The sequence below is a fragment of the Pyrus communis genome, chromosome 12 (genome assembly GCF_963583255.1).
Source record: "Pyrus communis chromosome 12, drPyrComm1.1, whole genome shotgun sequence".
Taxonomy (NCBI): Eukaryota; Viridiplantae; Streptophyta; class Magnoliopsida; order Rosales; family Rosaceae; genus Pyrus; species Pyrus communis.
In genome coordinates, this window is record NC_084814.1 from 21,746,783 (window position 1) to 21,774,618 (window position 27,836).

General features: G+C 39.0%; 4 protein-coding genes across 4 annotated transcripts; 2 read left to right on the forward strand and 2 right to left on the reverse strand.

The window, feature by feature from the left end:
* The first annotated feature begins 378 nt into the window (after positions 1-378).
* LOC137710177 (lysM domain receptor-like kinase 3) lies at positions 379-3,216 on the forward strand. Its single transcript, XM_068449124.1, has 7 exons — positions 379-1,027; positions 1,234-1,416; positions 1,528-1,751; positions 2,031-2,386; positions 2,513-2,651; positions 2,744-2,842; positions 2,941-3,216. Exons 1-7 carry the CDS (start codon positions 379-381, stop codon positions 3,106-3,108), a joined length of 1,818 nt encoding a protein of 605 aa, XP_068305225.1. The 3' UTR covers positions 3,109-3,216.
* A 714-nt stretch (positions 3,217-3,930) lies between these two features.
* On the forward strand, positions 3,931-7,337 carry LOC137711004 (AP-1 complex subunit mu-2-like). The gene is made up of 11 exons (XM_068450192.1): positions 3,931-4,367; positions 4,534-4,680; positions 4,809-4,871; positions 4,968-5,144; positions 5,229-5,332; positions 5,658-5,765; positions 5,912-6,008; positions 6,197-6,294; positions 6,471-6,612; positions 6,724-6,846; positions 6,933-7,337. Exons 1-11 carry the CDS (start codon positions 4,239-4,241, stop codon positions 7,029-7,031), a joined length of 1,287 nt encoding a protein of 428 aa, XP_068306293.1. The 5' UTR covers positions 3,931-4,238; the 3' UTR covers positions 7,032-7,337.
* A 166-nt stretch (positions 7,338-7,503) lies between these two features.
* Positions 7,504-9,913, reverse strand: LOC137710750 (uncharacterized). The gene is made up of 2 exons (XM_068449871.1): positions 8,941-9,913; positions 7,504-7,693 (listed from the first exon to the last, which is right to left on the reverse strand). Exon 1 carries the CDS (start codon positions 9,796-9,798, stop codon positions 8,944-8,946), a length of 855 nt encoding a protein of 284 aa, XP_068305972.1. The 5' UTR covers positions 9,799-9,913; the 3' UTR covers positions 7,504-7,693; positions 8,941-8,943.
* Positions 9,914-14,839: 4,926 nt separating this feature from the next.
* Positions 14,840-27,415, reverse strand: LOC137711516 (tryptophan aminotransferase-related protein 2-like). The gene is made up of 5 exons (XM_068450754.1): positions 26,503-27,415; positions 17,224-17,527; positions 15,682-15,962; positions 15,264-15,568; positions 14,840-15,162 (listed from the first exon to the last, which is right to left on the reverse strand). The coding sequence occupies exons 1-5, from the start codon at positions 26,760-26,762 to the stop codon at positions 14,975-14,977; spliced, it is 1,338 nt and encodes a 445-aa protein (XP_068306855.1). The 5' UTR covers positions 26,763-27,415; the 3' UTR covers positions 14,840-14,974.
* Between the last annotated feature and the right edge of the window lie 421 nt (positions 27,416-27,836).

Sequence of the window (27,836 nt, forward strand, 5' to 3'; positions counted from 1 at the left end):
AGTTTGCCACATACATGTTGTAGTGCTACGTGGTGATGTTCTCGTGTAAAGAGCTGAATACTTCATGTAAAGAAATTCAAACATTGATATTTTTTTCTCCTTTTTAGTGATATTAATTTTTACTACCTTTATTAAACGACGAGAAGATAGATTTGAATTTAAGTGTAAAAAAAAGTGTCATATTCTAACGAACTTGAATAAGCCCAAATCCACTTCATATCTCATTTTAAAATTGACCTCCTCATTCATGATAAGTGCATTTTATAATTGTTATGATATTTTTATAAATTTTATAAAATGACAAAGCATGTATAGCCAAAACCAGAAGCTATTCTTACCCACCTCATCAAAGCCAAAGATCATTATTTCACCATGGAAATGGCTCCTTTAAACCAGAAGTTCCATTTTTTCTCAATTCTCTTCACCATTTTCTTCTATACCAATGTTCTCTCAGGTGGAGTGTACCCTTTTCCTTGCTCCACTGCTCACCACACCCAGACCTGCAATTCCTCTCTATACCACATCTCAAAAGGCCACCAAATAGAAGAAATAGCCACTTTTTACTCAGTAAACCCATCCAACATCAAGCCAATTGTTCATGACGACCAACACCCAAAAGACTATCTTGTTTCTGTGCCTTGCACTTGTAAGGATGTCAAGGGCACCCAAGTTTACCTCTATGATACAAATTACCTAGTTAAGGAAGGAGACACTGTTGGAAATGTGGTGAGTGAGTTTTACAGTGGGCAGGCAGTGAAAATTGGGGAAGAGCAGCAGCAATTTACTGTGGAAAACATGACTACTTTTCACCTTGTTTGTGGGTGTGTAGAGAAAAAATCACAGGAGGTTGTGACATACACAGTTCAAGATCATGACACCTTATCAGATATTGAAAATCTTCTGTCTGCATATGAGAGTGAGATTCAGAAATTGAACAAAAACTTCACTAAGTCCCCTAATTTTATAGATGTTGGATGGGTTTTGTTTGTGCCAATGGAGCTCAATGGACTTCGAGCCCAACAGCAAGGTAGTGCCTCTTTTTTTGCTTCAAAATTGTAACAGAATTGTTGCTGACACGCCAAAATAGTCATACTACACTCTTTGTTCTCTGATATTTTATCTAAGAGGGACGTGCGGGATGACTATTTTGGAGTGTTAATAAAAGCTTCTTGTCGCAAATGCTTATTTTCTTTAAGTAAAGTACGATAAATGACATTTTCTCGATCGAACCAGGGAAGAGACTCAGTTTGGCTGCAATTATAGGGATAGTGTCAGCTGTTGGGTTTCTTTTGGTGGCCACATTCACCATATTTCTTCTTATAAGATATAGAAAAGGTAAGAACACAGAAGAAGATGTGAACCCAAATGCCAAAAAGGTTTCACTAAAGCAACAGTTTTTCAAAAGGCAAATGGAAGGTAAGACAAAAATCTCAACTCCATATCAAAAAACCATTTTAATGGGTTCACTTGTATATCAATTTCTAGATTAACATAAGAAATGTGACACACTATTTGTTCTTGCTACAGAAACTTTTGAGAATGAAAGGCCAGTTATATATACGATGGAGGAAATCGAGCAGGCTACGAATAACTTTGATGACACCAGGATGATTGGACAGGGCGGATATGGCAGCGTTTATTTCGGTGTTTTAGGAGAACTGGAGGTAGCAATTAAGAAGATGAGATCTAGCAGATCAAAGGAGTTCTTTGCTGAGCTCAAGGTTTTATGCAAGATCCATCATAACAATGTGGTAAGAAGAAGAAAAAAGAATGTAAAAGATTTTGGTCCATTAATTTGGGACTGCTTCCATGTGAAGCAATTTTAGAAAGAAAAAGAGAATGACTATGAGCGGAAGTGCCTCCAAGGTTCTTCTCCAAAAAGGACTTCTAACTTGGAAGCACTTTAAAGTTTTCCTGCCAAACATAGTTAAAAACGCTTTTGATTGTCAACATTCCCAAATAGACCCCTTGTTTTCTTAGTAAAAAGTTTTATAAAGAAAAAATTAAGTGAACAATTTTTTTCTTCTTAGGTGGAGCTGCTGGGATATGCTAGCGGAAGTGAGCATCTGTGTTTGGTATATGAGTTTGTTCAGAATGGATCCCTCAATGATCATCTTCATGATCCATTGCTGAAAGGAAACCAGCCTCTTTCCTGGACAGCAAGAGCACAAATAGCACTGGATACTGCACGAGGGATCGAGTACATTCATGATCACACGAAGACGCGCTATGTTCATCGTGACATAAAAACCAGCAACATTCTACTTGATCAAGGACTCAGAGCAAAGGTAGCAGATTTTGGCCTAGCAAGGTTGGTAGAACGGTCGAACGAAGAAGATATCATAGCAACACGTGTGGTTGGAACGCCTGGTTACATTCCTCCTGAGTAAGTAAACTATGATGCAGGAATTCACGCTTTAATTAAGATTGCTTACTTGCTTGTCAAGGAAAAAAAATCGTCAGTTAGTGGTAGTTAAGCTTATGAACTTACCCTAATCCGCTACTTTTCAAGATCTGTGCGTGAGCTACAAATGACATCAAAAACTGATGTTTATGCATTCGGGGTGGTGGTAGCAGAGCTAATAACCGGTCAACGTGCAATTTTTTGTGACAACAGAGAACCTAAAAGAATGAAGTCACTCATCTCAGTTGTAAGTCAGCTTCTTAAATTCTTAATTAAACATTAATTACGTGCTCCAAGTGACTCAAAATTAACAACATATTGCTTCTGTTTTTTATGCAGATATATGCAATTTTCAAAGAAGAAGATCCAGAAGCTGCTTTGGAAGCTCAAATAGACGGTAACATGAAGGGAAGTTACCCTATGGAAGAAGTCTACAAGGTTTGTGCAACTGAAAAACGAAAGCTAAAAACTTATAACGAAATAGTTATCAAACGGACTCTTAGGTTTACAATATGTACTTATTGTATATGGCGCAGATGGCGAAAATAGCATGGGGGTGTGCGAGTGAAGATCCAGTAAATAGACCGGAGATGAAAGACATTGTGCAAACACTCTCCCAAATATTGATGTCCTCCATAGAATGGGAAGCATCACTTGGAGGGAAGAGCGAGATCTTCAGTGGCTTACTCATGAGTGGCAGATAAAACTTGAGGATATGTTAAAAAGTTTTTCAATTATGCAAGCAAGCACAAAGAACGATTGTGGCTTAGTCTAGTTGGTCAGGGCAGTGTGCTCGCTCTAATTTGCATTTTTGTTCTTATTTTCATAATTAGAGTATTTTAGAATGTAGCATTGTAAAAAAAAACAAGCACATCAAATTTTGTTAAAGAATGACTTTTTTTTAATCAATTTTAGAGATCGAGTGGCTTGTACCGGTTGAATTATTTATTTTTTTTAGCAGTATGAGGGAAACTTCCACCCAATAAAATGCTAGCCGCACCTCTAGTTTAACAAAAATGTAATACTTGTCTCCTTCCCTTGAAAGTAGTCGGTGTTATGTACTTGTCAATCACAATTTAACATGTATGAAAAATATATTTTTTCATTTTTAATGTATAATTTTTGCATAAGTGCCAAAACAATGATTTTGTTCGAAGGAAAAACAACTTGTTCTAAAGAATTAGAAAAAACTAAACCAAGTCCACTAAACAAAAAACATCATGGTGTTTGCCTCTTATGTGAAAAACAAAAAGTACGCAGAATTTCCCCATAAGTTTGTAACTCAAATGGTTAAAAACATTTATCTAGCATCCAGAATCATGCCCCCATTATCAAATATCCTTTGTAGCAAAAAAAAAAAAAAAATACACAATTTTTTCATAAACCCACCACTGGAGCCCATAGAAATTGCTAAATTGGGCAAAGTAGAAACCAACTTTTATGGGCTTTTTCCTTGTATGGACTTTCAGAAGACTGAAATCTCAAATATGAAAAGAATGACTGGTGGCAACCCATTATTTGACAACACTGCAACACAATTTACAATTTGCTTCCACCCAGCAAATTAGCCAAACCAATTCGCGTTTCAATCCATTGAATTTCATCACCAACAGCTCAAATTTGCCTGACATTTATAGTAATTAATTAATTAATTACTTACAGCATTCAAGCTTCAAATTTATACACCCATTTGATTGCCTTAATATGTAAAGTATTATATGGCATAGTGCCGCGGAAATCAGAAGCAGAGAATCAGAGAGGTTGTTTTGTTTGTTTGATCTTTGGGGGTTGTATTGATAACCGGGCGGATTCAAATCTCTCGATCTTCAATCCGATGGCCGGCGCCGCCTCGGCGCTTTTTCTGCTCGACATCAAGGGACGAGTTTTGATTTGGCGCGACTACCGTGGCGATGTCTCTGCTGCTCAGGCCGAACGCTTCTTCACCAAGTTCATCGAAAAAGAGGTAAAAATCTTGTATTTATATATATGTATGTATATACACATATGTATTCAGCTGCAATTGCAATTGGGTTGCCATCAATTTCTCAATTGGAATAAAAAGTTTCATACTTTAGCAAAAAAAATAGCTGAATGGATTGCGTTTACTGGAAAATTTGTATTTTTTTCAGGGCGATCCGCAATCCCAAGATCCAGTGGTGTACGACAATGGAGTCACCTATATGTTCATACAACACAACAATATCTACTTGATGATTGCGTCGAGGCAGAACTGCAATGCTGCTAGCTTGCTGCTGTTTCTGCACCGCGTAATTGATGTATGCATTCTTTGAACTCTTTTGCTAGATTTTTTAGTTGTATTTGGTGTAATGCCGTTGCCATCGTCATTGCTTATTGCCCGCTTGGAGGTTTTCGTGTGTTTCAATATGTTTGTTTGTGTTTTCAGGTTTTTAAGCATTATTTTGAAGAGCTAGAAGAGGAATCGCTAAGAGACAACTTTGTCGTAGTGGTAATTAACTTGTAAGGTGTTTTATAGGTAGAATTATGGATAGAATTTTGATGGCAGTATGCTGAATTGCTAAATAATGCCCTTGTGTGTTGACAGTACGAGTTACTTGATGAAATTATGGACTTTGGTTTCCCGCAATTCACTGAAGCGAAGATTCTTAGTGAATTTATCAAGACCGATGCTTACAGGATGGAGGTGACACAACGTCCTCCCATGGCCGTTACAAATGCAGTGTCTTGGCGCAGTGAAGGGATACAGTACAAGAAGAACGAAGTACGTTGATCCTCTTTTCATGTTTACCATTGATTAATTAAATCCCGACTGTAGAGTCATGAAGCTCTGTTCGTATTTTATCAGGTCTTTTTGGATGTGGTGGAAAGTGTCAACATACTTGTCAACAGCATCGGACAAATAATACGGTCAGATGTCGTTGGGGCCCTAAAGATGAGAACATATTTGAGGTGCATAACTTCTTTTCTTCTTGAATTTAGTATTAAGGCACAAACTGTAGGAAGTAGCAACTGCATTTGCTATAAAGCCACTAACCCGCCGAATTAAAATGTGTTCTGGCCAACCCTTTGATTAACGGTTTGGATTTTGAGAAGGAAACTCCAGCATGTTCATTTGAGATAAGGCTCACAATGTTAACATGAGCCTGGAAAATGAGTACTTATTGAGAGTATCCTAAAAATATGTAGATATGTATGGATTTCGTCCTTGGATGTTGTGATGTTTACTAACTTCATGTTCGACACTGACTGGTTAAACTTGCTTCATTTGTTGTAGTGGTATGCCCGAGTGTAAGCTTGGACTAAATGATAGAGTGCTGCTAGAAGCGCAAGGTCAAACATCGAAAGGAAAATCCATTGATCTGGATGACATTAAGTTCCATCAGTATGTTGCCTTAATACAAGCTAATTCATATATCTGTTGCTTCACAAGTTTCTTTTTCCATATTATGCTACAACTCTTATAATGTTACTGCTGCTCGAAATGCTTATAATACTTTGTATTTACTTTATTTTTTCCGACCCAATTAGGTGTGTGCGTTTGTCTCGATTTGAGAATGACCGGACTATATCGTTCATTCCCCCTGATGGAGCATTTGATCTGATGACATACAGACTCAGTACTCAAGTACCTTTTGTTTTTTTTAGCTAATAATTTCCTTATTTCCGCCATGTCTATAAAGCCTTGTTAAGGTTTTGGTAACTAAGGGGAGCATAAATTAGTCAATTGGTGGAGCTCCAACCCCTATTGACATGTGCGTTACGTTTGCTCAAAATATAAAGCAGAAAAGACCACTTGTCCTTCAATGATTTCAGGTGAAGCCTCTTATCTGGGTGGAAGCACAAGTTGAAAATCATTCTAGAAGTCGTATTGAATTCACGGTAAAAGCAAGGAGCCAGTATAAGGAGCGCAGGTAAAAGAATTGCTGCTCTAACATTTATTTATGTTGAATCCATTATATAGAATACCAAGGCTCCGAGTTACAATTTTTTACAGCATAGTGAAAACTCAACATTTTTACACATTACGAGTTTATTCTTGAGTGCCATTATCCGAATTCTCACTGTAAGCTGTGGTTACATTGTACAGCACGGCTACAAATGTCGAAATTGAGTTGCCTGTGCCCGCTGATGCTACAAACCCTAATGTCCGGACATCAATAGGATCTGCTAAATATGCTCCTGAAAGAGATGCTTTGGTCTGGAAAATCAAGTCTTTTCCTGGTAATAAGGTAACAATTCGTCTAAAGCTTCATATTATTTCTCCTCCCCTTAAATATATATTGATTGCAGAAACCTTTGCAAAGATAATTTTGACCTTTTTTCGGTATTAAATTACTTAGGAATACATGTTGAGATCTGAGTTTACGCTTCCTAGTATAACCGCTGAAGAAGCAGTTCCTGAAAGAAGAGCTCCTATTCGGGTGAAGTTTGAGATACCGTATTTTACTGTCTCCGGAATTCAGGTGCGTTATAAACTTCGTTATTTCCTCGAAAGGTTGCTTGCTGTTATAGGTTCAAACTGACGCTATATGGCATGTGGATTTTGTAGGTCCGATACCTAAAAATCATTGAGAAAAGTGGGTACCAGGCTCTTCCATGGGTGAGATACATAACAATGGCTGGCGAATACGAACTGAGACTAATGTAAATGCATACGTATCTGGCTGCTTTCGATCGCGTAAATAGTTTACATTCGTGCGGAGAGTTTTCTTTCGATACTTTCGCTGTTACCAGTAGAGTCTCGTCTCCGGTGATCTTTCTTCCAAAGGACACCCTACAAGTTTCTTCAATCATTTTTTGTGTTTTGTCTATCTTTTTTGTTACAACCAATAGGAGATTTTGTTTCAGACCCACAAAGTAGATTGTACGTCGTGGCGAATGGTTGTGTTTTTGACTCGGTAATTTTATTGTTGCCATGCTTGAAATATAGTGAATGATAAATGCTTTCGAAATATACATGAAAACGAGAAACAAATACAAGCCGCATGGTGAACCATTTCACGTGTTATATTTTAAGTGGAATAGTCACACACCACGAAGCCGTGTTTTGGATACACCAGAAAATTCCAAATTGCTCCATGAGAGAGAGAGAGAGAGAGAGAGAGAGAGAGAGAGAGAGAGAGCATGTCAACATTAATTGGCAAACCGAATTGATAGAATTGTAAAAATAGTCAGAAAGATTGTACAAAATTACAAATATTTTTTAGGTGAGTACTTAGGCTACATATCATAGAACTGCAAAGCTACAAAAGACTGAAAGAGTATGCAAGGCAGCAGCATTCCAAAACCTCAAACCCACACCTAATAAACCTGCAAGCAAAAGAACAATGAACAAAGAGATCGAGTCAACTTCCAAGCAAGAAGAAAATGGACGATCGATCCAACGAAAAAAAAATAATGTAGTTTTCATAGATGATAGTGGTAACAGTAGCAATTCTTTAAACAGATACTAGAACTAAATATATAATCTTACAAAACCATAATTGTAATGGTATTACAAATTACACAATCATGCTTCTTTACTTCAACCAGTTTCTCCAACTGACTGAGAAATTGTTTGGAAAATTGTCAAGCTAAAACAAGTACAACGTCCTAACTTCAACTCCAATGTAAAAATAAAGATTCACAAGAATTTTGTAAAGGATACGAAGTTGTGTTGGATGGGCTTTGACTCTTGAACAATGACATATTGGGGGTTAATAAGGACCGGGATATTTGTATCATGGTTTACTTTTGTTTGTTGGGGTGTTTCACCAAGATTGTGGACATTCTTACCGCAATTAGAGGGACCCATTGTATAGCAAGGTAATCTATATTAGACACGACATCCAATGGCTATTCTATTTTCTACTCACTTAAAAGTTAAGACGAACAAGCCCAAGACTAAGAAACAGATGTACTTACTGGTTGTACAAACATGGTGAGTAAAATTAGCAAGTAGACTTTGTAGGAGCGACAACTAGAGGGAGAGTAAAATAACATACCAAGACTACTACACACTGATATTAGACAATGACAAAATTTCTCGCAACTGCAATCGGTCCAATATCATGCGATCATGCCCCATTTCTATAGACTATAAATATGATATATCCTTTATATATGTTTGGTTGTGGACTTTTGAGTATTCAGACTATAACAGTGATACAGGATGCAAGACCGAGTCCCAGATGAGTTATGTGTGGCAGAATATAACATTATACACATCATAACAATACATTATCTCATTCACGCGAAGAATAGGCTCAGATATGTTAGATTTGGAGTTATAGAGGGAGAAAGAAATCTCCTTCAACAATCAACATAGATTTCGACAGCAGAATCAAAACAAGAATGTCAAGTCTTGGTAGTTCTCAATGGTCCCTCTCATAGCAACGTCGCACAGGTTCAATTCCATAACAGAAAGGCATGAACTTTAAAGACTACCAATGATACACATTGCATATACCAAACAAACAACACCGTAACAGGAAGAGATAAAATATACGAGCATTGAGAAAAAGATGCCAAATCCAACAGTTCAAAACTGAATAAAAACAAATGAAGTGAGGAAATACCAATCACTGTTGCTGCTGATTTTGCTGCTGGTTCTGAGGGTTGGGTGGAGGCGGCATTCCAGGACGAGGCGGTCCAAACATATGCATTGCACCACCAGGCGGAGGAGGCATTCCAGGACGGGGCGGGGGAGCTTGCATTCCAGGGCGAGGTGGAGGCGGTGGACCCCTCATCATCTGCCCAGGCGGCGGAGGACCCATCGGCCTCTGCCCAAACTGCATCTGGGGCGGGCCAGGGAATTGCTGAGGTGGACCCCCACCAGGAGGCCTAGAAAACTGCGGAGGTGGAACACCAGGCGGTGGACCGCGACTCATCGGAGGTTGCCCGGGATATCCAGGCATCTGTCCAGGTGGACGAATCACCGGAGCAGACGGGTAGGACATAGGAGGCGCGGAGAGGTTCGGAACTGGCGGGCGTGAAATCTGGGGTTGCATCATGCCAGGGGCCGGTCCACCAACGCCGCGAACCGGACCAGAGAGCCCAGGCTGGGCCTGGGCCAGCGGAGCAGTGGGGATACCTCGTCCGGCGGCGCGGCCCAAACCGGGACCAGCCAAAGCAGCGGCGTTGGCTGCCTTAGCACGAGACTCTTCCTGAGGAGGCGGGCCCTCGACAGTCATGGAGACGACCTCTTCGCCGCGGAGGAGGACGAGGCCTAGTGTCCGGCGGTCGTCGCGCTCCTCGTTGGTCTTCTTGCCTTTCAGTGGAGGCAACTTGCGGAACTCCTCGCAGTCGCCGAGGACGAGGTTCATGTGGCGATCGAAGGCCATGAACTTGCCGACGAGCTGCCTGCCGTCTTGGATCGTCACTCGCATCCGGTAGTTGATGAATTGCAGCATCTTAGAGCTCTTCGACATCGACATTGTGGCGGCGGGTGGTGGCCTCTGCCGTCCTCCGCGCTCTGGGCTTCTCGAGGTTTTGGAGACGGAGAGGAAGAAGAGAGGATTTGAAAACCCTAGGGTTTTGGATTTGACCGAAAATCGATTTCAAATTCAAGTTAATTGTGCAGTTGGTTGGCCCACGAGAAGGATTTGGGCTTACAACCGACCCAGGATTTGGGCCTCCAACCTCCAATTAAATCTCGAATTGCATTGTTGGTTTGAGGACAAACTTGCAATTTAGGGTATAACTTATGGATCATTGTCATGATTAATCCATTTACCTCGAATTTCATTGGGCCGAGTACATTATTCTAGCCAACTTGACTTAATTTGGGTCTACTTAAACAATTTTTATCTGAAAGATTGAATCACGTGTCACATAAAAATGAATGTATTATCCTTATTGGCTTGGATTTATCACCATTTTTGAATTTTATAACCGATGTATGCATGTGACACTTTTTCTGTCATTTCACGTGAAACCGATGAACGTTTTGTCTGTGACTAAACCAACTTTATTACGAACATCAATTTTATCGCCCAACTTCTCTATAAATACCTTCCAAACCCCCAACTTAACATATGAAGTAAATCATAGATAGCTTGCTTTCATCATGGTTACCAATTCTTTAGAATTTGAGAGCCAGTTTCCAAGTTTTAGAGGGAGGAGAAAATGGGGGGAGAAGAAAATGATAGGGAAAATGAAACATGAGAGACAATTGAGCTTAGTCAAAAGCACTTATTGCATTGTAGAAATGGGTGGCATGGGAGAAACGACGCTCGAGAGTTGCCCCTTGTGACGTCGAGCATGGAAGGGTTTGACGTCCTCTGAACCAGCCACGGTATGTCCATTTACTCGTTGAATTTTTATTTTTTTTTTCAGTACATCTTTATTTTTATATTAAGGGAATGAGGATTTCGGCTAAGCCACATAATGGGTAGCCTAATTTGTTATCGAATTCGTCATATACAAGATTCGAATCTAAGACCTCTCATTTTCAAATGAAAAGAAATACTATCAGACCGTAGTACTGAATAACATTTACTCGTCGATTAGTCGTTCTTATTTTTACTTTAGGCTTTTTTTCCATTTAAGAGTATTTTGTTTTTTACCTTTGGCTCTCTATATGCTGGTGTTAGGTGGCTGGTTCAGTTTCCTTACGGCCATGACGTTTTGTGAGCTCTTCCATTACTATCACAGCCCCTTTACAGAGGTTAGAGTGAACAAATCCCGTTATTCCCCAACGGACTTGCAGGCGTAAGTTCGAGGGACAACTCACTCTCTTCCCCAGAAAGCCGGATGAGTACCAAGATGATCATCGTCATGAACCATTTCTGAGATCAGAAAAATGGAGCCTCTGGAAGCGTACGAAAAAGATTGTCGAGTTCCATCGCTGTAAATCATTATATATATTTTTTTGTAATTGCGAAAATGTAAAAACAAAGAATACACATTACAAAGAGTTTATCAAAAATCATTGTCAATCGATTTATTTGTTATTGTATAAGAGAAACGAGATTGGATTGCAGAAATCAAATAAAAACAGGAGACATGATAAAACAGGAGTATGTAACAGAAGAAAATGTATGAATATCAACTTTACTTAGTTTAAATATAATTTTTTTAAAGGTTTTTTTTTTTTTTTTCGAACAACTTTTATTTAGAAGATTCAATCACGTGAAGTGACATAAAATAATGTGTATGATCAGTTGTCATAATCCATTTTGATTATACAATACTCGAATTTAGTAAATGCTATATGCATGTGTGATCCCTTCGGTCATCTCACAAGCAATTGTTAATGCTTCTTTTGTTGAAAAACCAACTTTATTATCAACATCATGTAAATTGGTAAAAAAATTTAATATGTGTGTCATAAAATGTTTCGGTTAACTTTTACTCATCTTTTATGTTCACGTGAAATAAGTGAATGATATTTAAATTTTGTAGTTGTTATATGCATTTATCACATTCTTTGTCATTTCACGTGAGACTGATAACGCTTTTTTTGTCATCACATCAAGTAACGGATAAAAAAATTAATACGTATGTCATAAATTTTTTTGGTTACCTTTTACTTTATGAAACTATCGTTTGACTTCTCAATATGTTCACATGAAACAAGTGAATGAAATTTAAATTTTGTAACTGTTATATGTCTGTGTAACTCCCTCAATCATTTCACATGAAACTGATGACACTTCTTTTGTCACCAAATTAGCTTTATTATCTATATCATGTGAATTGACAAGAAAATTAATATATGTGTCATAAACTATTTCGATTAGCTTTTACTTTTTTAAACTATTGCCTGACTTCTTAGTATGTTCACGTGTGATGTCGTGCCGGACAAAAATTAGGTTATTTTACATGAAATAAAATTAAAAGAAGGAAGCAACGAGAAATCAAGAAGTGATTGAAGAATCGGTAGTTCATGTGTTAATAGGTTATTTGTTGTTGCCATATACTGAAAATAGATGTTTTAGACTTTTCGTGTTGTCAAGATTAACACAACTGTAGTTTGATGTGTCTGTTTTTGACCCATAATATATGGATTCAAAGAGAACAATGAGATCTATAAGAATTGTTGTATAACATGCCCAGCCGGAATTTGAGGTCGTTTACTATATTGCATTCGAATTTTAATATTTTAGGATTTTTTATATTTATTTTGTTAATTTATTTCATTTCATATTTAGATACTTAGGGTAGGGATAAAAGCATTATAAATAGGTCATCTTGGCCTTAGGTTTGTAATATATTCGACTATTATTCAGTAAACCTGAGTTTCTTTCTATTTTCCTAGTGGACTCTAGAGCTTGCTAGTTGTTTTCTAGCGAAGGATTATCGTTCGATTTTTCTTGATATATTCTGTTGTGTCAACGTGAAACGAGTTAATAATATTTAAATTTTGTAATTGTTATATGTATGTGTGAACTCCTTTGTCATTTTATGTGAAAGTATGCATGTGTAACATCCTATGTCGTTTTACGTGAAACTGTTGAATGTTTTGTCTATGGTTAAATCAATTTTATTATTAACATCACGTGAACTGACAAAAATAATAGTTCACGTGAAATGACATGACAAGTAATACACATGTTATAAGCTATATTTAATTAGGGCTTAATTTTAGTAACTGTTACTATAGCGTCTCTGTAATTTCACGTGAAACCAGTGGATTATTTGTCTGTAATTGAACAAATTTGATTCCATCGTTGATTTGGTACCCAACTTTAATCTCTCATTGGACTTATTGTCAAGCTTTTACCATGTTAGTAGTTTATTGACCTATGTATTTTTTCTCTCTTTTTGAAATATGATCTTTTATTTGAAATTCTACATTTTTTTATTAAGATGCCATTAGATTATTTCTGTACAAACTGTTCGTACATAATTTTGTTTTTTTTTTAATTTAAATTTTGTGTAAATACATGCATTTTATATTCACTAAAATTAGATTAAAAATTTGTCTTTAGTTGACCAAGTTTAAATATCTTATCAGTTATATGGCTTAACATTAATTTTCTCAAAATTAAATATGAAAATTGTTATTGTCATTCTAAACATCTCATTTTAAACTTCTAACTTTTTATAATTAGAAAGAAAAATACATTTGTAATAAGTGTAGAATAAGATTTTTTGAGTGCTAATAACAGTTTCCTTAAATATTTATGCTATAAGGTATTATCTAGAATATTTAGTCACATGAATTATATCAAAAAATTGTTTCAATTAATATTTAATTTTTAACTCTGAACGTGCGCTCTTTATTTTGTGGTAACCGATGAACAATTTGTCTAAACATGTTAGAGAACAATTCAGAAACAAAAAATAACAAAAATACATAACTTGAAATACTTATACTTTATTACTAAAATATACTTGCAATACATAATGAAATAACAAAATAAATACAGAAATTAAAATGATACTAACTTGATTGAATCAAAGGTAGAGGCTAGCGCAATAGCTATGTCTTTCGAACGATATTTCCATCCCACTCTTGTGCTTGTGATTCTACAACGTATGCTCGACCAGGATATAACTATCTAATTCTACAATCTGCACTGGATTATAGAATTCTAGCGAATTGTTTTGTGTGTTTACTCTATGAAAATTTTGTACGGAAGGAAAAGATGAAGAAAATATGATTTTACTTGGAAACTGTGATTGCAGATATATAGGTTGTTTTACACCTTTCAAATACATGTTCAACGTATTTGAAAATACACAACTCTTTCTAAGAACTGTGTCTTGATCAAAACGTTTTTTTTAATTAATAAATAAATAAATAACTTAATCCAAAAATAAAATTAATAAATCTGATTAATTTTAACTTCCAAGGCCCAAGGTCCTTGTCTTGATTAATTAATATTAATAGTTTTATGCTATATTATACAAACCTAATCCCACAACCATAAGGCCCAAGCCTTCAATCTATTTCCAAATTGTCCAAATCCTAACTACTAGTATAAACGGCTAGACCTATATAAAGGCCATTGACAATTCAATGTTTCCCGATGTGGGACAATAGGAGTCTCAAAATTCCTACAAAACTTGTGTTATTTCTAATTTCACGTGAAACTAGTGAACTTTGTCTTAGTTGATTGTTGATTCCAAATTTTCCTGTAAATACCTCCCGAACCTCCTCTTGTTCGGATACATTAAAGTTACTCATATATTGTTTCATATCTCCCTCCTTTGGTCATGGTTACCAATTTAGAACTTCTGAGTCGGTTTCTAGGTTTTAGGGGGAGGAAGACGAGGAGAAAGAGAGGGAAGGAAAAGCCTAAAGAGAGAGGAAAACTTGAGAGAGTTGAAATTAGGGTTTTAGAAATGAGTGGCATGGGAGAAGTGGGAATGCTGCTCCAATGGTGGGCACCTGAGGACCTACAACCTCCTCCTTGGCTGGAAGTTACATCCATTTACTTGTTGCACTGTAAATTTCATTATTCATGGCAAGTGTTTCTGCAAATTTCATCCGAAAATTTCATTCTCGAGGGATGGATGGATTTGGACTCTCATAAATTACGTTGAAAAATCATATCATTTAAATAGATGGATACAGATTGTATTACTTTTCATTACTAATCTACATATGAACGAATATGTGACACTCCCTCTCCTTCCTCTGCAACAGCTCACGGTCCACTGTCATGACTGAATCGCAGACAGTCGCTTCACAAATAAGTTGAAATTGTTGTCCCGATCCAACATGCTTATGCGGACGTACTTTGGACCAACTCCAAAGTGCCTTCCTCCTCTTGTTAACATCTTGTAGCCTCTTAGGAAGCTTTCGCAATCTTCCACACCATCGTCCTCACATTTTAGCCACGCGAAAGCTGCAAAAGTGGTAAACAGTAGTCAGCTTAACAGCTTAAAAAATGTTTACACAGTTATGTATAATGACTCTTAACTAATCATTTCATGATTTTTCACTTGCCAGGTTGAGGCTGGGAGTCCTGGTTGAGGAAGTGGCAGAACCCAGGTGTAAAGTCGGGCAGACTAAACACTCTGCTCCTGTTCACCGCCGCCCTAAGTAGCTGCCACCTCTCTGTCATGAGGTGGTGGCTAATCCAGAAAAAGGATTCATGGGAACCAATGCGGCCAACGTTTTCAGAGGAGTTGGTCATCACCTCTAAAATCTTGGCAGCTCGGAGCTGTGAATCCCTGGACACACCAATGGTGTTGAGCTCTATGAATTTGATCATCTTCTTTGCAACTTCAGGATCTTTAACAAGAGCCCACCTGGAAGAAAAATTCAAATCAGAGATCATTTTTCATAATGCAAGAACTATTGTTCGCAGAGCAACACAACCAAGACACAAGAACTAAGACTCTGTGATCAGTATCAAGCTTACCCAATGCGTGTCCCAGCATGGCCAGTAGCTTTGGAGACGGTGAACAGCGTCAGATCATGGTCCGCAGGAGAAGAAATCGGGGTATACTGTGGCCAGTAGTAGGCCAAGTCGTGAACCAATAAACCCCCCGTTCGATTGACCATGGAATGCCTGACGAATCCATCAGGGTTGTTTGGGGAGGTCACTAGCTCTATATAAGGTCCCTCTTTGCTGAAGCTTCGGGCATCACCGGCCCACTTGTACAAGCCGGACTTCAAGCAGTCCGTCATAGAGGGGTAAGACTGCAAAGAAACCATCAATAGCCACCTTAAAACACACAACATCATACACACATTTACAGACGAGCAGCAAAGAATGCAAGTTCAAATTATCACCATCACGTGATGAACTATCTTCTTAGTTTCCAAGAAAAAATGAAGCGTGATCTTCGCTAGGACTAGGCATGCCGAAATGTTACGAATTTGATACGAGAGCAGACTGTATAACGTGACGTGTAATTTTTTTTGTTTTTTTTAATTCGTTACTCCATGAATTATGATTGAAGTAATGCTATAAAGTTGAATATTTGAGTTAATTTATGAAAGCTTAGATATATATTTTCTTACTTATTTGATCTGTCCGATGGGCACATGCTTGGACATATTTTATGTGTGCAGGACAGGATAAATAGGGACGAACCAGGAAGGGAGACGAAAGATGTAGTGAAAATTAGGGAGAGGGGGGACAAGGATAAATAATTGAGATACCAAAATTCAAAAGCTTCAGAAGCAAGGCAGGCAAATTAAATGCCATATTATTAATGTCACACAGGTGAATCAAACTCGAGGCTTCCAAGGATGAATGCTCGTAACCAAGGTTTAAGGTTTAGGAAAACTAAAAAAAAAGGTTTGATAACTTTGAATTTTAATGATAAAGACAAAATAAAAGGTAAAATGAATAGTATCATGATTGACTTTTTAATGTAAAAATGTGATTTTTCGTTAAAGTGAACAGTACCGTGGGTTTTTCATTAAAACTCCCTTAAAGTTTTTGCACTTATTTTTGTGTGTGACATTTCTATGATTTCTATCATTGCTTGACATATGGTAATCCTCAATTTTGTCATCATTAAATAAACACGTGTCAATCAATGATAAAGGCACAGAAATAGCACACAAAATGAGTTAAAAAGAAGATTTTACCTCTCGTAACACGCTTTTTGAAGATGTTCTTTATCATGCATGAAAAGCCAAGAGATTAAGCAAGATGACGCCATCGGTGTAAATATCTGACTTAATGTTAATTAATTTTCTAATTAAAGTAGACGCCATTGAAAAAAAAAAGCATGTCCACTATGCAAAGTGATCATATAAACAAATACAAAATTAGGAGAATAAAACATGTGGTTTCATCACTGATGCATGATGCATTTGACTTTGCCTTGATTTGTTGGTAAGTAAACTAGTGACCTTAAAATATTCAAAAATCTATAACTTTAAAGCACTAAATATAATTAAACTAAACAAAAAAGGATTAAAGTTAAACCCAAAATATCAAGCTTACCGAGTAGTATGGGGCGGCCGACACCACACTCAATGGCTCAGATCCATCTTTGGGAGCTAGGGCATAGAGGGCGGCTAAAAACAGCTGGGATGAACCCGTCCCGACCACGATTTGGCGGCCCTCGGTGACGGCGTTGCCGACCACATTGTGCAGTCTCACAACTTGTTTGGCAAACTCTGGCTCCAGAAACCAGCAAGGGTTTTTGACATCTGAGAAATAGCTCATTGACTGCCACCCAGAGATCACGACTGTGGTTCTTTCACCCATCCGCTGCCAGTAATTTTCATACATAGTAGGGTCACCGCTGCATTCACCAACACGGTAAAAAAAAAAAAAAACATGTTAAACAAAAAAATACGATACCACTGTCGCGTAACGAGGTAGATAAAAAGAGAAGATACTACGGCGGTTACACGGTCGAATCTGTCCTCACAAAACATAAAATCCGAAAAATAAAAATCTGTCGCACAGTAATGAGATTCCCTAAAATTGCATGGAGCCATGGAGGTAGGTATGGCATGGGGCAAGGTGGGTCCCACTCTGTCAGCAGATCGATGACTAGATGGATACCCGGCAAACATCAGACCATTCTAAGAGGGGTTAAATCTTTTGTGGGTCCCACAGGGCGGTAAGATCCAGAGAATCTCGACATGGGGACTAAAAAGAAAGGTCATGAAAAGCTAATTTTACAACTTGGACGGCTAAAAGTTTTGAATATCTCAGACAGCCCACGGCGCACTTTAATTTAGTCATTTCTGCACTTCACAGAAGGCCATAAAGCAGGTGTCCATCTAGAAGCCCCATGTAGTGCCTCATGCTAACACGCACTTCGGGTAAAAGTTGCCATAAAAAACATGCACATAGGCTATTCTACTCTTGAGTAAATGGTAGCAATGATTATTTAACTTTAGCTCAATTGAAGCAATGGTTCTCCAACTAAAAATTTATTACTATTGGTTCCTCAACTCATCAAAACGTGTAGTTATGATCCCTCAACTAAAAATCAATTACCATTGGTCCCTAAACTTTAATTCAACTAAAGAAATATGATCATTTAACTTTAGCTTAATTGAAGCAATGGTTCTTCAACTAAAAATTCATTACCATTGGTTCCTCAACTCATCAAAACGTGTACTTATGGTCCCTCAACTAAAAATCAATTATCATTGGTCGTCAAAAGTGATCAAAATAGGTATTTATTCAAAACATATTTCATCTATCCTCATCAAATCCTCCCCACAAGGTAACCTTCAATTATTTATTAATAGAATTAATTACTTGAATTAATTTCCTAATTGATTGCAAAATATTATTTTGACATAATATCTTGCAATTACACCTAAAAACCACCATATGTGGCCGGTTCCCATCTTTCCAAAGGGGGCCAACCACACCTTATAAATACCACCACATTTTTCTAAAAACCTAAGTCCATTCTTCTCCTAAAATTCTCTAAACATTTTTTCACTCAAATTTTAACTTTGACATCAGAGGTTTTTTGGTTAAAGTCCCCCCACATTCATCATAAGCGTGTGAGACTCTTGGCCTTGACCTTAAGTGTTAATTGTTGTGTAGGTGCAATTTTGTCCAAGAAGAAGAAGGCGGAAATTTGCATTCACAAATTGGTGCTTTCATTGAGAGTTCGATTCACATGCTCAAAGAAGACTCTCGCATTCAAAGTTTCTCATTTCTTGTTCATTTGTAGATTTTTCGTACGTCCTTATTCTTAGAATTTTTTTTATAAAATTCTTTGAATAAACGTAAAAAAAAAAAAAAAAAGTACAATGATTAGAAATTCGAAAACCATGATAAACAGAACTTTCTACGTTCAAAGATCCGGATCGAATGATGGAGGACGAGACATAACCCCACTACGACAATCCACAAGGCTCAATACGATGGCAATAGGAGCAACTTTGCCACCAAAAAGCACCACCACCATGGCAGCCACAGGGGCTACCGTGGCAGTGGGAAGTGGGCCAGCTCTATGGTAGCAAGTCCACGGTGAACAGAGGGCAACAAGGTAGCCACCAGCCTAGGCCCAAGCCACTTTGCAACAGTAAGCCCATGAGCTAAAAGCAGCCCAAACCGCTGCCCCAATAATGTAGGCCCAAGCCTCATCCACCTGGTGCACGGCTTAATCTGCAAGGTAGCCAAGCCAGGCCCAACGCGAGCCGGCCCAAGCCACTACCTCAACAACTCAAGCCTAAGCAGCTGCGGCAGGAAAAGCAACCTAGCCCTTGCAGGCCCAACGCTAGCGCAAGCCCAACGCATTCCCGATCAGAGCCCAGGCCCAGCGCCCACACGCACCACACAAGGGGCAATCCATGCTAGCTGCCCGACCCGCTTCAGGAATCCGACTTGCTTCTGCGATCCAATATGAGGCCCAACCCACTCTTGTGGCCCACCAACCATCTCAACTGTTCCAAGGCCGGTTCAACCGTCCCGACTTCATATTTCTGGACCGACGATTGAATCGGGGGTATTTTCACCCCATTTCTCCACATATTTGACCTCCAAACTCAAATCTCACGCCCAGAGTCCATTACATTTCCATTACTCAATGAGATGTATACCGTCCAAGCTCTTCCACCTCAAATGGCGAGCAACAATTGTCTTGACAAATCATAGAGTTGATAAGCGCTCTTGCGCAGCAAACTACCTTGGCGAATTAGCTCTTGCAGCATGCCTCAGACGAGGTGTCCCAAAGTAGGACAAGGGCAGACGACGAACCTCTCCAACAGCGTCCCGGCAAACATCCACTTGACCAATCATGAACCGAATGTTTTGGTAGTGTACACTACTGACTGGGCCTCCAAGATAGCGTATACTCTCGTCTTAGCATGCAGAGGAGTGTGCATTCTCAGTTAAGCCCACGGACAAGTATACATTCATTGTTGGGGCTACACTTCGATAATCAACAATGAGCAACCTTCTAAATGAAGTGTTCATTCGCAGCTAGGCCCGTAAGGAGCATCATCCACCTCACATCAAAGTAGGCAACACGACGGACGGAAAGAAGTAATCACTCGATCCAACTTAAGTTCAATCGGCAGTTTACGAGTAATTCGCTCTCTTGCCAGGAACGTACTACATGCATCGCAGCTGAGGCATAAATGAGCCGAACACATAGAAGAGCAACTAAGACCAATAGGTCACGACCGGGGGCAGTCGAGAGCTCCACTACCCCAACAAAGACATACTCATGATGTGACATCCCAGATCGCCCAGGGGAGTGATCCTTAAATGTATATTCCCATTTCTACCTAGCCCGAGGCCTTTTGGGAGCTCACTGGCTTCGGGTTCCATGGGAACTCCGAAGTTAAGCGAGTAGCGCGCGAGAGCATTCCCAGGATGGGTGACCCATCGGGAAGTTCTCGTGTGAGTTCCCATAAACAAAACCGTGAGGTCGTGGTCGGGGCCCAAAGCGGACAATATCGTGCTACGGTGGTGGAGTGGGCCCGGGATGTGGTGGGGGCCCGGGCGGGGATGTGACAATTTGGTATCAGAGCCTAACCCTGGCCGCGAGTGTGCCGACGAGGACGTCAGGCCCCTAAGGGGGGTGGATTGTGACATCCCAGATCGCCCAGGGGAGTGATCCTTAAATGTATATTCCCATTTCTACCTAGCCCGAGGCCTTTTGGGAGCTCACTGGCTTCGGGTTCCATGGGAACTCCGAAGTTAAGCGAGTAGCGCGCGAGAGCATTCCCAGGATGGGTGACCCATCGGGAAGTTCTCGTGTGAGTTCCCAGAAACAAAACCGTGAGGGCGTGGTCGGGGCCCAAAGCGGACAATATCGTGCTACGGTGGTGGAGCGGGCCCGGGATGTGGTGGGGGCCCGGGCCGGGATGTGACACATGAATAAGTAGAAATGGTCATAACCGAGCGATTGTGTGATTTCCAACGCAACAAAACTACCGACAAGGAGCACAAACGAGACATGACCAACATAAACGGATCATCTTTCATTGACATAGTTTGTCGGATACAAAGATTACTTATGTTCTAACAAACGCATCAACTCAGCCTAATAGCTCGTTGAGGGCAGACAAGTACCAGAATGACACACCAACCCAACTACCAAGAATTGAGAAGCATGTCTTGTTCTCAACACTCTACATGATTCAATACTGAAGTAGCACATCACCAGTAACCGAGCATCATAGACCTAGTGGTCCAATACATCTTGTTGTGCATAACCTGGCCCAAGCCAGCCTCAACTTTGCACTCACAATCGTGCCTACTTGCTTCACGGCCCCCGCCCGCCCTTGATCCGTCACCATGACTCCCAACCGTGCCAATCTTGCACCACGACTCTTATTTACGCCGACCAAGCCCACGACACTTCAAACTTCAAAGCATCCAACGATGGAGCAGAATACGAGGCCTTACTAGCAGCCTCTACTAACGAAAGACTTAACGGTGGAGAAGCTTGCAATCCATTCAGATTCTCAGCTGCTCACCACTAAGCCTCATAAAGGCATACGACGAAACATCTAACAACGCAATACTTGAGGAAAGTCCGGGAACAGCTCGATGCGCTACCCATTTACACCTTTACATAGGTTCCAAAAACAGTTCGAAGTCTCAAGCTAATCGCCAAACAAGACCTCAGATGCTGAGGATTATTTCAATTGTCCAGCAGTCCAGCTTTCCTTAGTTGCATTCACGACGACGACTTCCATGCTTTTCAGTGTGAAAGGATAAACTAATTGATCTCCAGTGTGATATGGTAAATCAATTCTCCGACACCCATATGGGTCTGCTCTTTAGTGCGAGAGGATAAACTAAATCCTCGATACCCATTTGGGTCTGCTCTTCAGTGCGAAAGGCACTAAACTAATTCCCTGACACCTATTTGGGTCTGCTCTCCAGTGTGAGAGGGTAAACTAATTGCTCTCCAGTGCGATATGGTAAACTAATTGTTCTCCAGTGCAATAGGGTAAACTAATATCCCGACATCCATATGGGTAAACTCTTCGGTGTGAAAAGGCCACATAACTCAAAAGATCGAATACTTGAAGACCAACTAGGTAGCGAATGGTCAGGGGACTTTACACTCAACAGTTCGCGCATCCGATACTTTATCTTTAGCAGCTCCAATCTTGGCAACTTCATCCTTGACTTCTCCATCTACGGCAGCTAAGAAATCAAACTCAAGCAGTTTTCTCATTTTTGGCAAGCATCCCACATGAGGCAGCCCAAACCGTGGTCTATGCCACGCCATTTCCTTGGTCCATGCCGAGCCAATCCTTAGCTTCAGTCAAGCTGAGCAGCACAAGCAATGGCCCCTGCCACACCACCTCTTTGGCCTATGCCAAGCCGACTCCTAACCCCTGCCAGCCGACGTGCCTCACCATCCCGATGGCTGCGCCAACACCACCCAATAAGAAGATAAGGAGAATTAAGTTTTTCTTACATCGGTGCAATGCAGAGAAGACAAAGAAATTAATGGAAGACGAATCTTTGCACGGGCAAGCAAAGAAGAGTGCTATGGGAGGGAACAAATATCCTCTAATTTTCTCTCTTTCTTGTAGGGACAAATAATTGCCTTCTGAAGTTGATTTAATTCCCTACTTAAGGTAAGCTTAAATAGGCTTTAAAGGCGATTTATTTTCCTTTTCTAGAAGAATCTAATTCCAAGTCCAAGTGAGAATCTGCATCAAAGCTAGAGATCTTTACACTTGTTGCCCTTTTCTGCAAGCAGCCCAGTAAGTGTAGGGGCATTTGTAGAGTAAAAAATAATCAAAAAAATTATAGAGGCAATACATGTACTTTTGGATGAAAAAAGACAATATTACACTCGAGGCACACCGAAACTTCTACGTGCAAGCAGCAAACAATCACGACTCATTCAAGGTCAAAAGTGATCAAAATAGATATTTATTCAAAACTTATTTCATCCATCCTCATCAAATTCTCCCCACAAGGTAACCTTCAATTATTCATTGAAAAGATGATTAATTACCTAAACTAATTGATTAATTTCCTAATTAATTTCTTAATTGATTGCAAAATATTATTTTGACATAATATCTTGCAATTATACCCAAAACCCACCATATGTGGCCGGTTCCCATCTCTCCAAAGGGGACCAGCCACACCCCTATAAATATCATCTCATTTCTCCAAAAATCTAAGTCCATTCTTCTCCTAAAATTCTATAAACATTTTTTCTCTCAAATTTTAACTTTGGCATTGAAGGTTCTTTGGCCAAAGCTCCACCATTCATCGTATGCACGTGAGGCTTTAGGCCTTGACCTTAGGTCTTAATTGTTTTGTAGGTGCAATTTCGTCCAAGAAGAAGAAGACAAAATTTGCATGCACAACAATGGTCCTTCTAACATAACTCATTTTGACAAAGTTAACGAAAATGATCATAGCTACACATTTTGACGAGTTAAGGGACCAATGGTAATGGATTTTAAGTTGATGAATCATTACTCCAATTTGATTAAAATTGAGGGACCATTACTACAATTTACTCTTGGCATCTTTGCTATAAACTCTCAAACTTTTTGGGGAATGAAAGCTATTGAAGCGGCATTTCAATTCACTCATACATGTTATTTAAAAAGTTAAAATATAGGGTAAATTACATTTTGTCTCTTTAGGTTTCGGTGTAATTACATTTTTATACATCTTTAAAACATTTCAATCTCGTACATTTAGTATTATTTTATTTTAATTTCATACAACCGTTAAAAAATTTGTTAAGCTAACCGTTAAGTGATGACGTGACAAATGTAGGATCTTCATTTGTGTTGACGTGGCTGCCACATTTGTGCCACATGGCTAAACAACAACAAAGTCTTTTCCCACTAAGTGGGGTTGGCTATATGAATCTTAAAACGTCATTGCACTCGATTTTGTATCACATTTTCCATTAGATCCAAGTGCTCTAAGTCTTTTCTTATAGTCTCTTCCAAAGTCTTCTTAAGTCTCCTCTACCCCTTCAACCTTGAACCTCTGTCTTGTAATCACATCTTCTAACCAAAGAGTCAGTAGGCCTTTGTTTCACATGTCCAAACCATCGTAACCAATTTTCTTTCATTTTTCCTTCAATTTCAGCTACTCTTACTTTACCTCGGATATCCTCATTCCTAATCTTATCATTTCTCGTGTGCCCACACATCCAACAAAACATTCACATCTCTGCTACACCCATTTTATGTACGTGTTGATACTTCACCGCCCAATATTATGTGCCATAAAGCATTGCTGACCTTATTGTCATCCTATAAAAATTTTCCTTGCGCTTCAGTGGCATACGACGGTTACACAACATGTCGAATGCACTCTTCCACTTCATCCATCTAGCTTATATCTTATAGTTGAGGTCTCCATCCAACTCTCTGTTCTTTTGCAAGATAGATCCTAGGTAGTGAAAGTTGTCGCTCTTTGGTACTTCCTGATCTCCAATCTTCGCCCCTAACTTATTTGAGCCTCCTTTTGCACTGAACTTGCACTTCATATACTCTGTCTTTGACTGACTTAGGCGAAGACCTTTAGATTCCAATACTTAATAAAAATTTTAAAATGTTAAAATAATTAATTAAAAAAAAAAAAAAAAAAACAAAGCCCCTTCTTCATTTTCCATACCCGAGCCACCCATCTATCCCCTCCACGGCTCCACCCATTTCCCCTATCGCTTCTGCACCTTTCTCTAATCATAAATCCCCTTCATCTTCCTTCTCCTATCACCAATCCTTTGCCCTAAAATTTTCCCACCCCAGGTCACAGGTCGATCCACCCTCTTCCCTATCACTTATGCACATTTCTCTAACCATAAGTCCCCTTCTTCATCTTCCTTCTGCCATCACCAACCCTTAGCCCCAAGTCACACGTTGCAGCCACCTATTGCCTATCACAAAGGAATTGCATGAGGCGGGTCCGATTTCGAGCAGCAGCAACGACATGACGCAACTCTGTGGTGCAGATCATGCTTGGCTTGGTGTCGATGCTATAAGTTCTGATTCGAGGAGGCTCGATGTTGTTGCAATCAAACATGAGCTTGGTGGGTGGATAGGGGTGGTCGAATGAGAAGGTCAAATCGCTGGAAAACCAGACGGAGAGTTAGTGTTTTGACGGGAAAGATAGGTTTTTTTGTTTTTTTTTGGATTTGAGGAGTTCAGAATTAATGGGGGAAAGGATGGGTGATGGGGATGGGAGAAGGGGGTGGGCTCGGGTGGGAAAGACTAAGAGGATTTTTTTTCTTTCACTTTATTAATTTTTTATTTTATTTTATTAAGTGTTTAGTCACATAGCACAAATATGGCAGTCACGTTAGCACAAATGAGAACTTCATATTTGTCACGTCATCACTTAACGATTAACTTAACAAATTTTTCAACGGTGGTATGAAATTGAAATAAAATAATACTAAATGTATGAGATTCAAATGTTTTTAAAATTTTGTATGAGAATGTAATTGCAGAGTAAAATATATTTTACCCTAAAATATATAACAGTACTCGATTAATTTGAGATACCGACATAAGGGCATCCCACCAATTTGTTGGGATGCACACAAGTTTCTGTTTCTATGACACAATGATGTTGTTGGTCAAAGGTTCAGTTACTACCATCTATGGTGCATGTTAGAATTGCTTGGGAACAGGAATATGACCGACGGAAAAACAGTCATCGAGTACAAAAGAGTTGGCCAGCTCTAACATGCGCCATGTAAAATCTCAACCCTAAACAAGGATCTCTCCTACCTTCCCCTATCCTAGCCCTAAATAGTCAGCACAGTAAACAGTACACAAAATTAATCAGAAAAATGAGGAAAACAATAAATATTTTAGTCAAAAACAGAAAATCGGTAATGTTTGAGGGCTCTTTTGCAAAAATATCACTGACGTCAAGTGAAGTTTATGACATAATATTCCCTTATTTTGACCTCCTTCATTAAATTTCACATGCCATCACACCCTTGCTTTGCCTGACACTTCCTGTGCCCCCCATTTTTCACAAAATTCAAAAGACAATTTTGCCCCTGGTTTTGAGCTAATTTTAATAGTTTACTTAATTAAATACCTTGACAACTCAATGGAGTTCATATACTCCAAAAAATTTGACGTGAGTTAAGCCAGTTAATTATTACTAAATTTTATCATTAAACAGAATTATGCACAAAAACAAGGAAAAAAAAAAAAGGTATGTAAATATCACTTCGTACTTCTAAACTGAAGAAATCTTAGCGGGAGGATTAGATGATATAATTAAAAACAAATAAAAAAATTAAGAAAAAAACAAAACAAGTGTTGAAGCACTTACTGGTCGAGGTTGATAACTTTCTCCATGACATCTTGGCCAGAAGAAGAAGAAGCGGAGAGACGCGTCCTCTGCGTCGCCTGAGCTTCCTTCCCAAAACCCATGTCCGCCATTGACGGCCCTCTCTGCTCCTCCACAGAGAACCCATCTGGGCCCCCATCCTTCCCGCTCTCGTAAACCACCCTCAGAACCAAGCTCAGATTAAGAGCCAGTGACAGCCCAAGCAAGTTCCTCACTGTGAAAATCCCCAGAAAGTTGGCCATTTTTGCAAAAACAAAGAAATTGGAGGACCGAAAAACAAACCAGAGTGAGTGAGCGAGTGAATGTGAAGAACTCAAACACTGGAGGGCGGATTTACAGCAGAACCCAGATGATGAAAACCAAGTTTGATCGCCAGATGGACGGTGAAGATTGAAGCTTTGGCTCAGACACCCCGGATTACTACGGTTGCGCTTCAAATCAAACAGGAGATGAATCAACAAAGAAGGATGGTTTTGAAGATTTGGAAGGACTCTGACAACTTTAATTAAACTCGCGGGCTTCAAAGGTTGAAACTTTTACTGAAAAACTGATGAAATGGGTGAGTTGAAAAAACTTCTGACCGGATTTTTTCTCAGGAAACGAGAAATCCCAGAACGATTTTCCAGGAAAATCGCAGGTTTCCGATGCTAGATCTCGAAGATAATGAAAACCCAATAAGACCAGATTCATATACTTCCATGTGTGCGAGTGTGAATATATATATATGTATATACAGATAGATAGATATATGGGAGTTATATATATATAGATGCACGGGGGGTTAATAAGGAATTGGAAAAGCTGCTGTTACTACATGCTTTGTCTCCATCTTTCTGTTTGCTTTAATCTACCCTTCTTTTTTATTTTCTGATTTTTCAAATTTTTATTTGATTTGATTTGGAGAATTTGGCTTTTGATTCTGCTTTGTTAATTAGTTTGAGGTGTTATTGAGTTGTAACAATTTTGAGTTAAGATTTCGACTGGGAGCCACAGAAGAAGGAAGAGATGGTGACCACACGGAGGAAATTTGGTAACCCAAAATTTGTTCATTTGGAATTTTTGCTTAAGATAAACTCAGAGACTTTCTTAAAGAGCATGACTTTTTATAAATTCTTTGTCATTAATTTAATGTTAATTCTTTTGCCGATGTTTTAAAATATTGTGTGGAAACAATGAATACAGAAAGTCTATAAGTCTCACTTTTGAAAAAAATCTTGTATTTCTCTGTTAGTAATTCTGTTTGAAAGTGAAATGGTGCGTTATCTTTTTCTTGTTTTCTTTCTTTTGTTGTATCTTTTTAGATTTTATTTAAGTGG

What these genes read in the sequence shown, in the direction of transcription:
- LOC137710177 (XM_068449124.1), top strand. Translation starts at nt 379, where the DNA reads ATGGCTCCTTTAAACCAGAAGTTCCATTTTTTCTCAATTCTCTTCACC. An exon ending in TTTCAAAAGGCAAATGGAAG is followed by an intron (nt 1,417 to 1,527) that starts GTAAGACAAAAA and finishes TTCTTGCTACAG; the next exon opens with AAACTTTTGAGAATGAAAGG. An exon ending in AGATCCATCATAACAATGTG is followed by an intron (nt 1,752 to 2,030) that starts GTAAGAAGAAGA and finishes TTTTCTTCTTAG; the next exon opens with GTGGAGCTGCTGGGATATGC.
- LOC137711004 (XM_068450192.1), top strand. Translation starts at nt 4,239, where the DNA reads ATGGCCGGCGCCGCCTCGGCGCTTTTTCTGCTCGACATCAAGGGACGA. An exon ending in CCAAGTTCATCGAAAAAGAG is followed by an intron (nt 4,368 to 4,533) that starts GTAAAAATCTTG and finishes TATTTTTTTCAG; the next exon opens with GGCGATCCGCAATCCCAAGA. An exon ending in GATGACATTAAGTTCCATCA is followed by an intron (nt 5,766 to 5,911) that starts GTATGTTGCCTT and finishes CGACCCAATTAG; the next exon opens with GTGTGTGCGTTTGTCTCGAT.
- LOC137710750 (XM_068449871.1), bottom strand. Translation starts at nt 9,798, where the DNA reads ATGTCGATGTCGAAGAGCTCTAAGATGCTGCAATTCATCAACTACCGG.
- LOC137711516 (XM_068450754.1), bottom strand. Translation starts at nt 26,762, where the DNA reads ATGGCCAACTTTCTGGGGATTTTCACAGTGAGGAACTTGCTTGGGCTG. An exon ending in AAAGTTATCAACCTCGACCA is followed by an intron (nt 17,528 to 26,502) that starts GTAAGTGCTTCA and finishes TGGTGAATGCAG; the next exon opens with CGGTGACCCTACTATGTATG. An exon ending in CGGCCGCCCCATACTACTCG is followed by an intron (nt 15,963 to 17,223) that starts GTAAGCTTGATA and finishes GTTTCTTTGCAG; the next exon opens with TCTTACCCCTCTATGACGGA.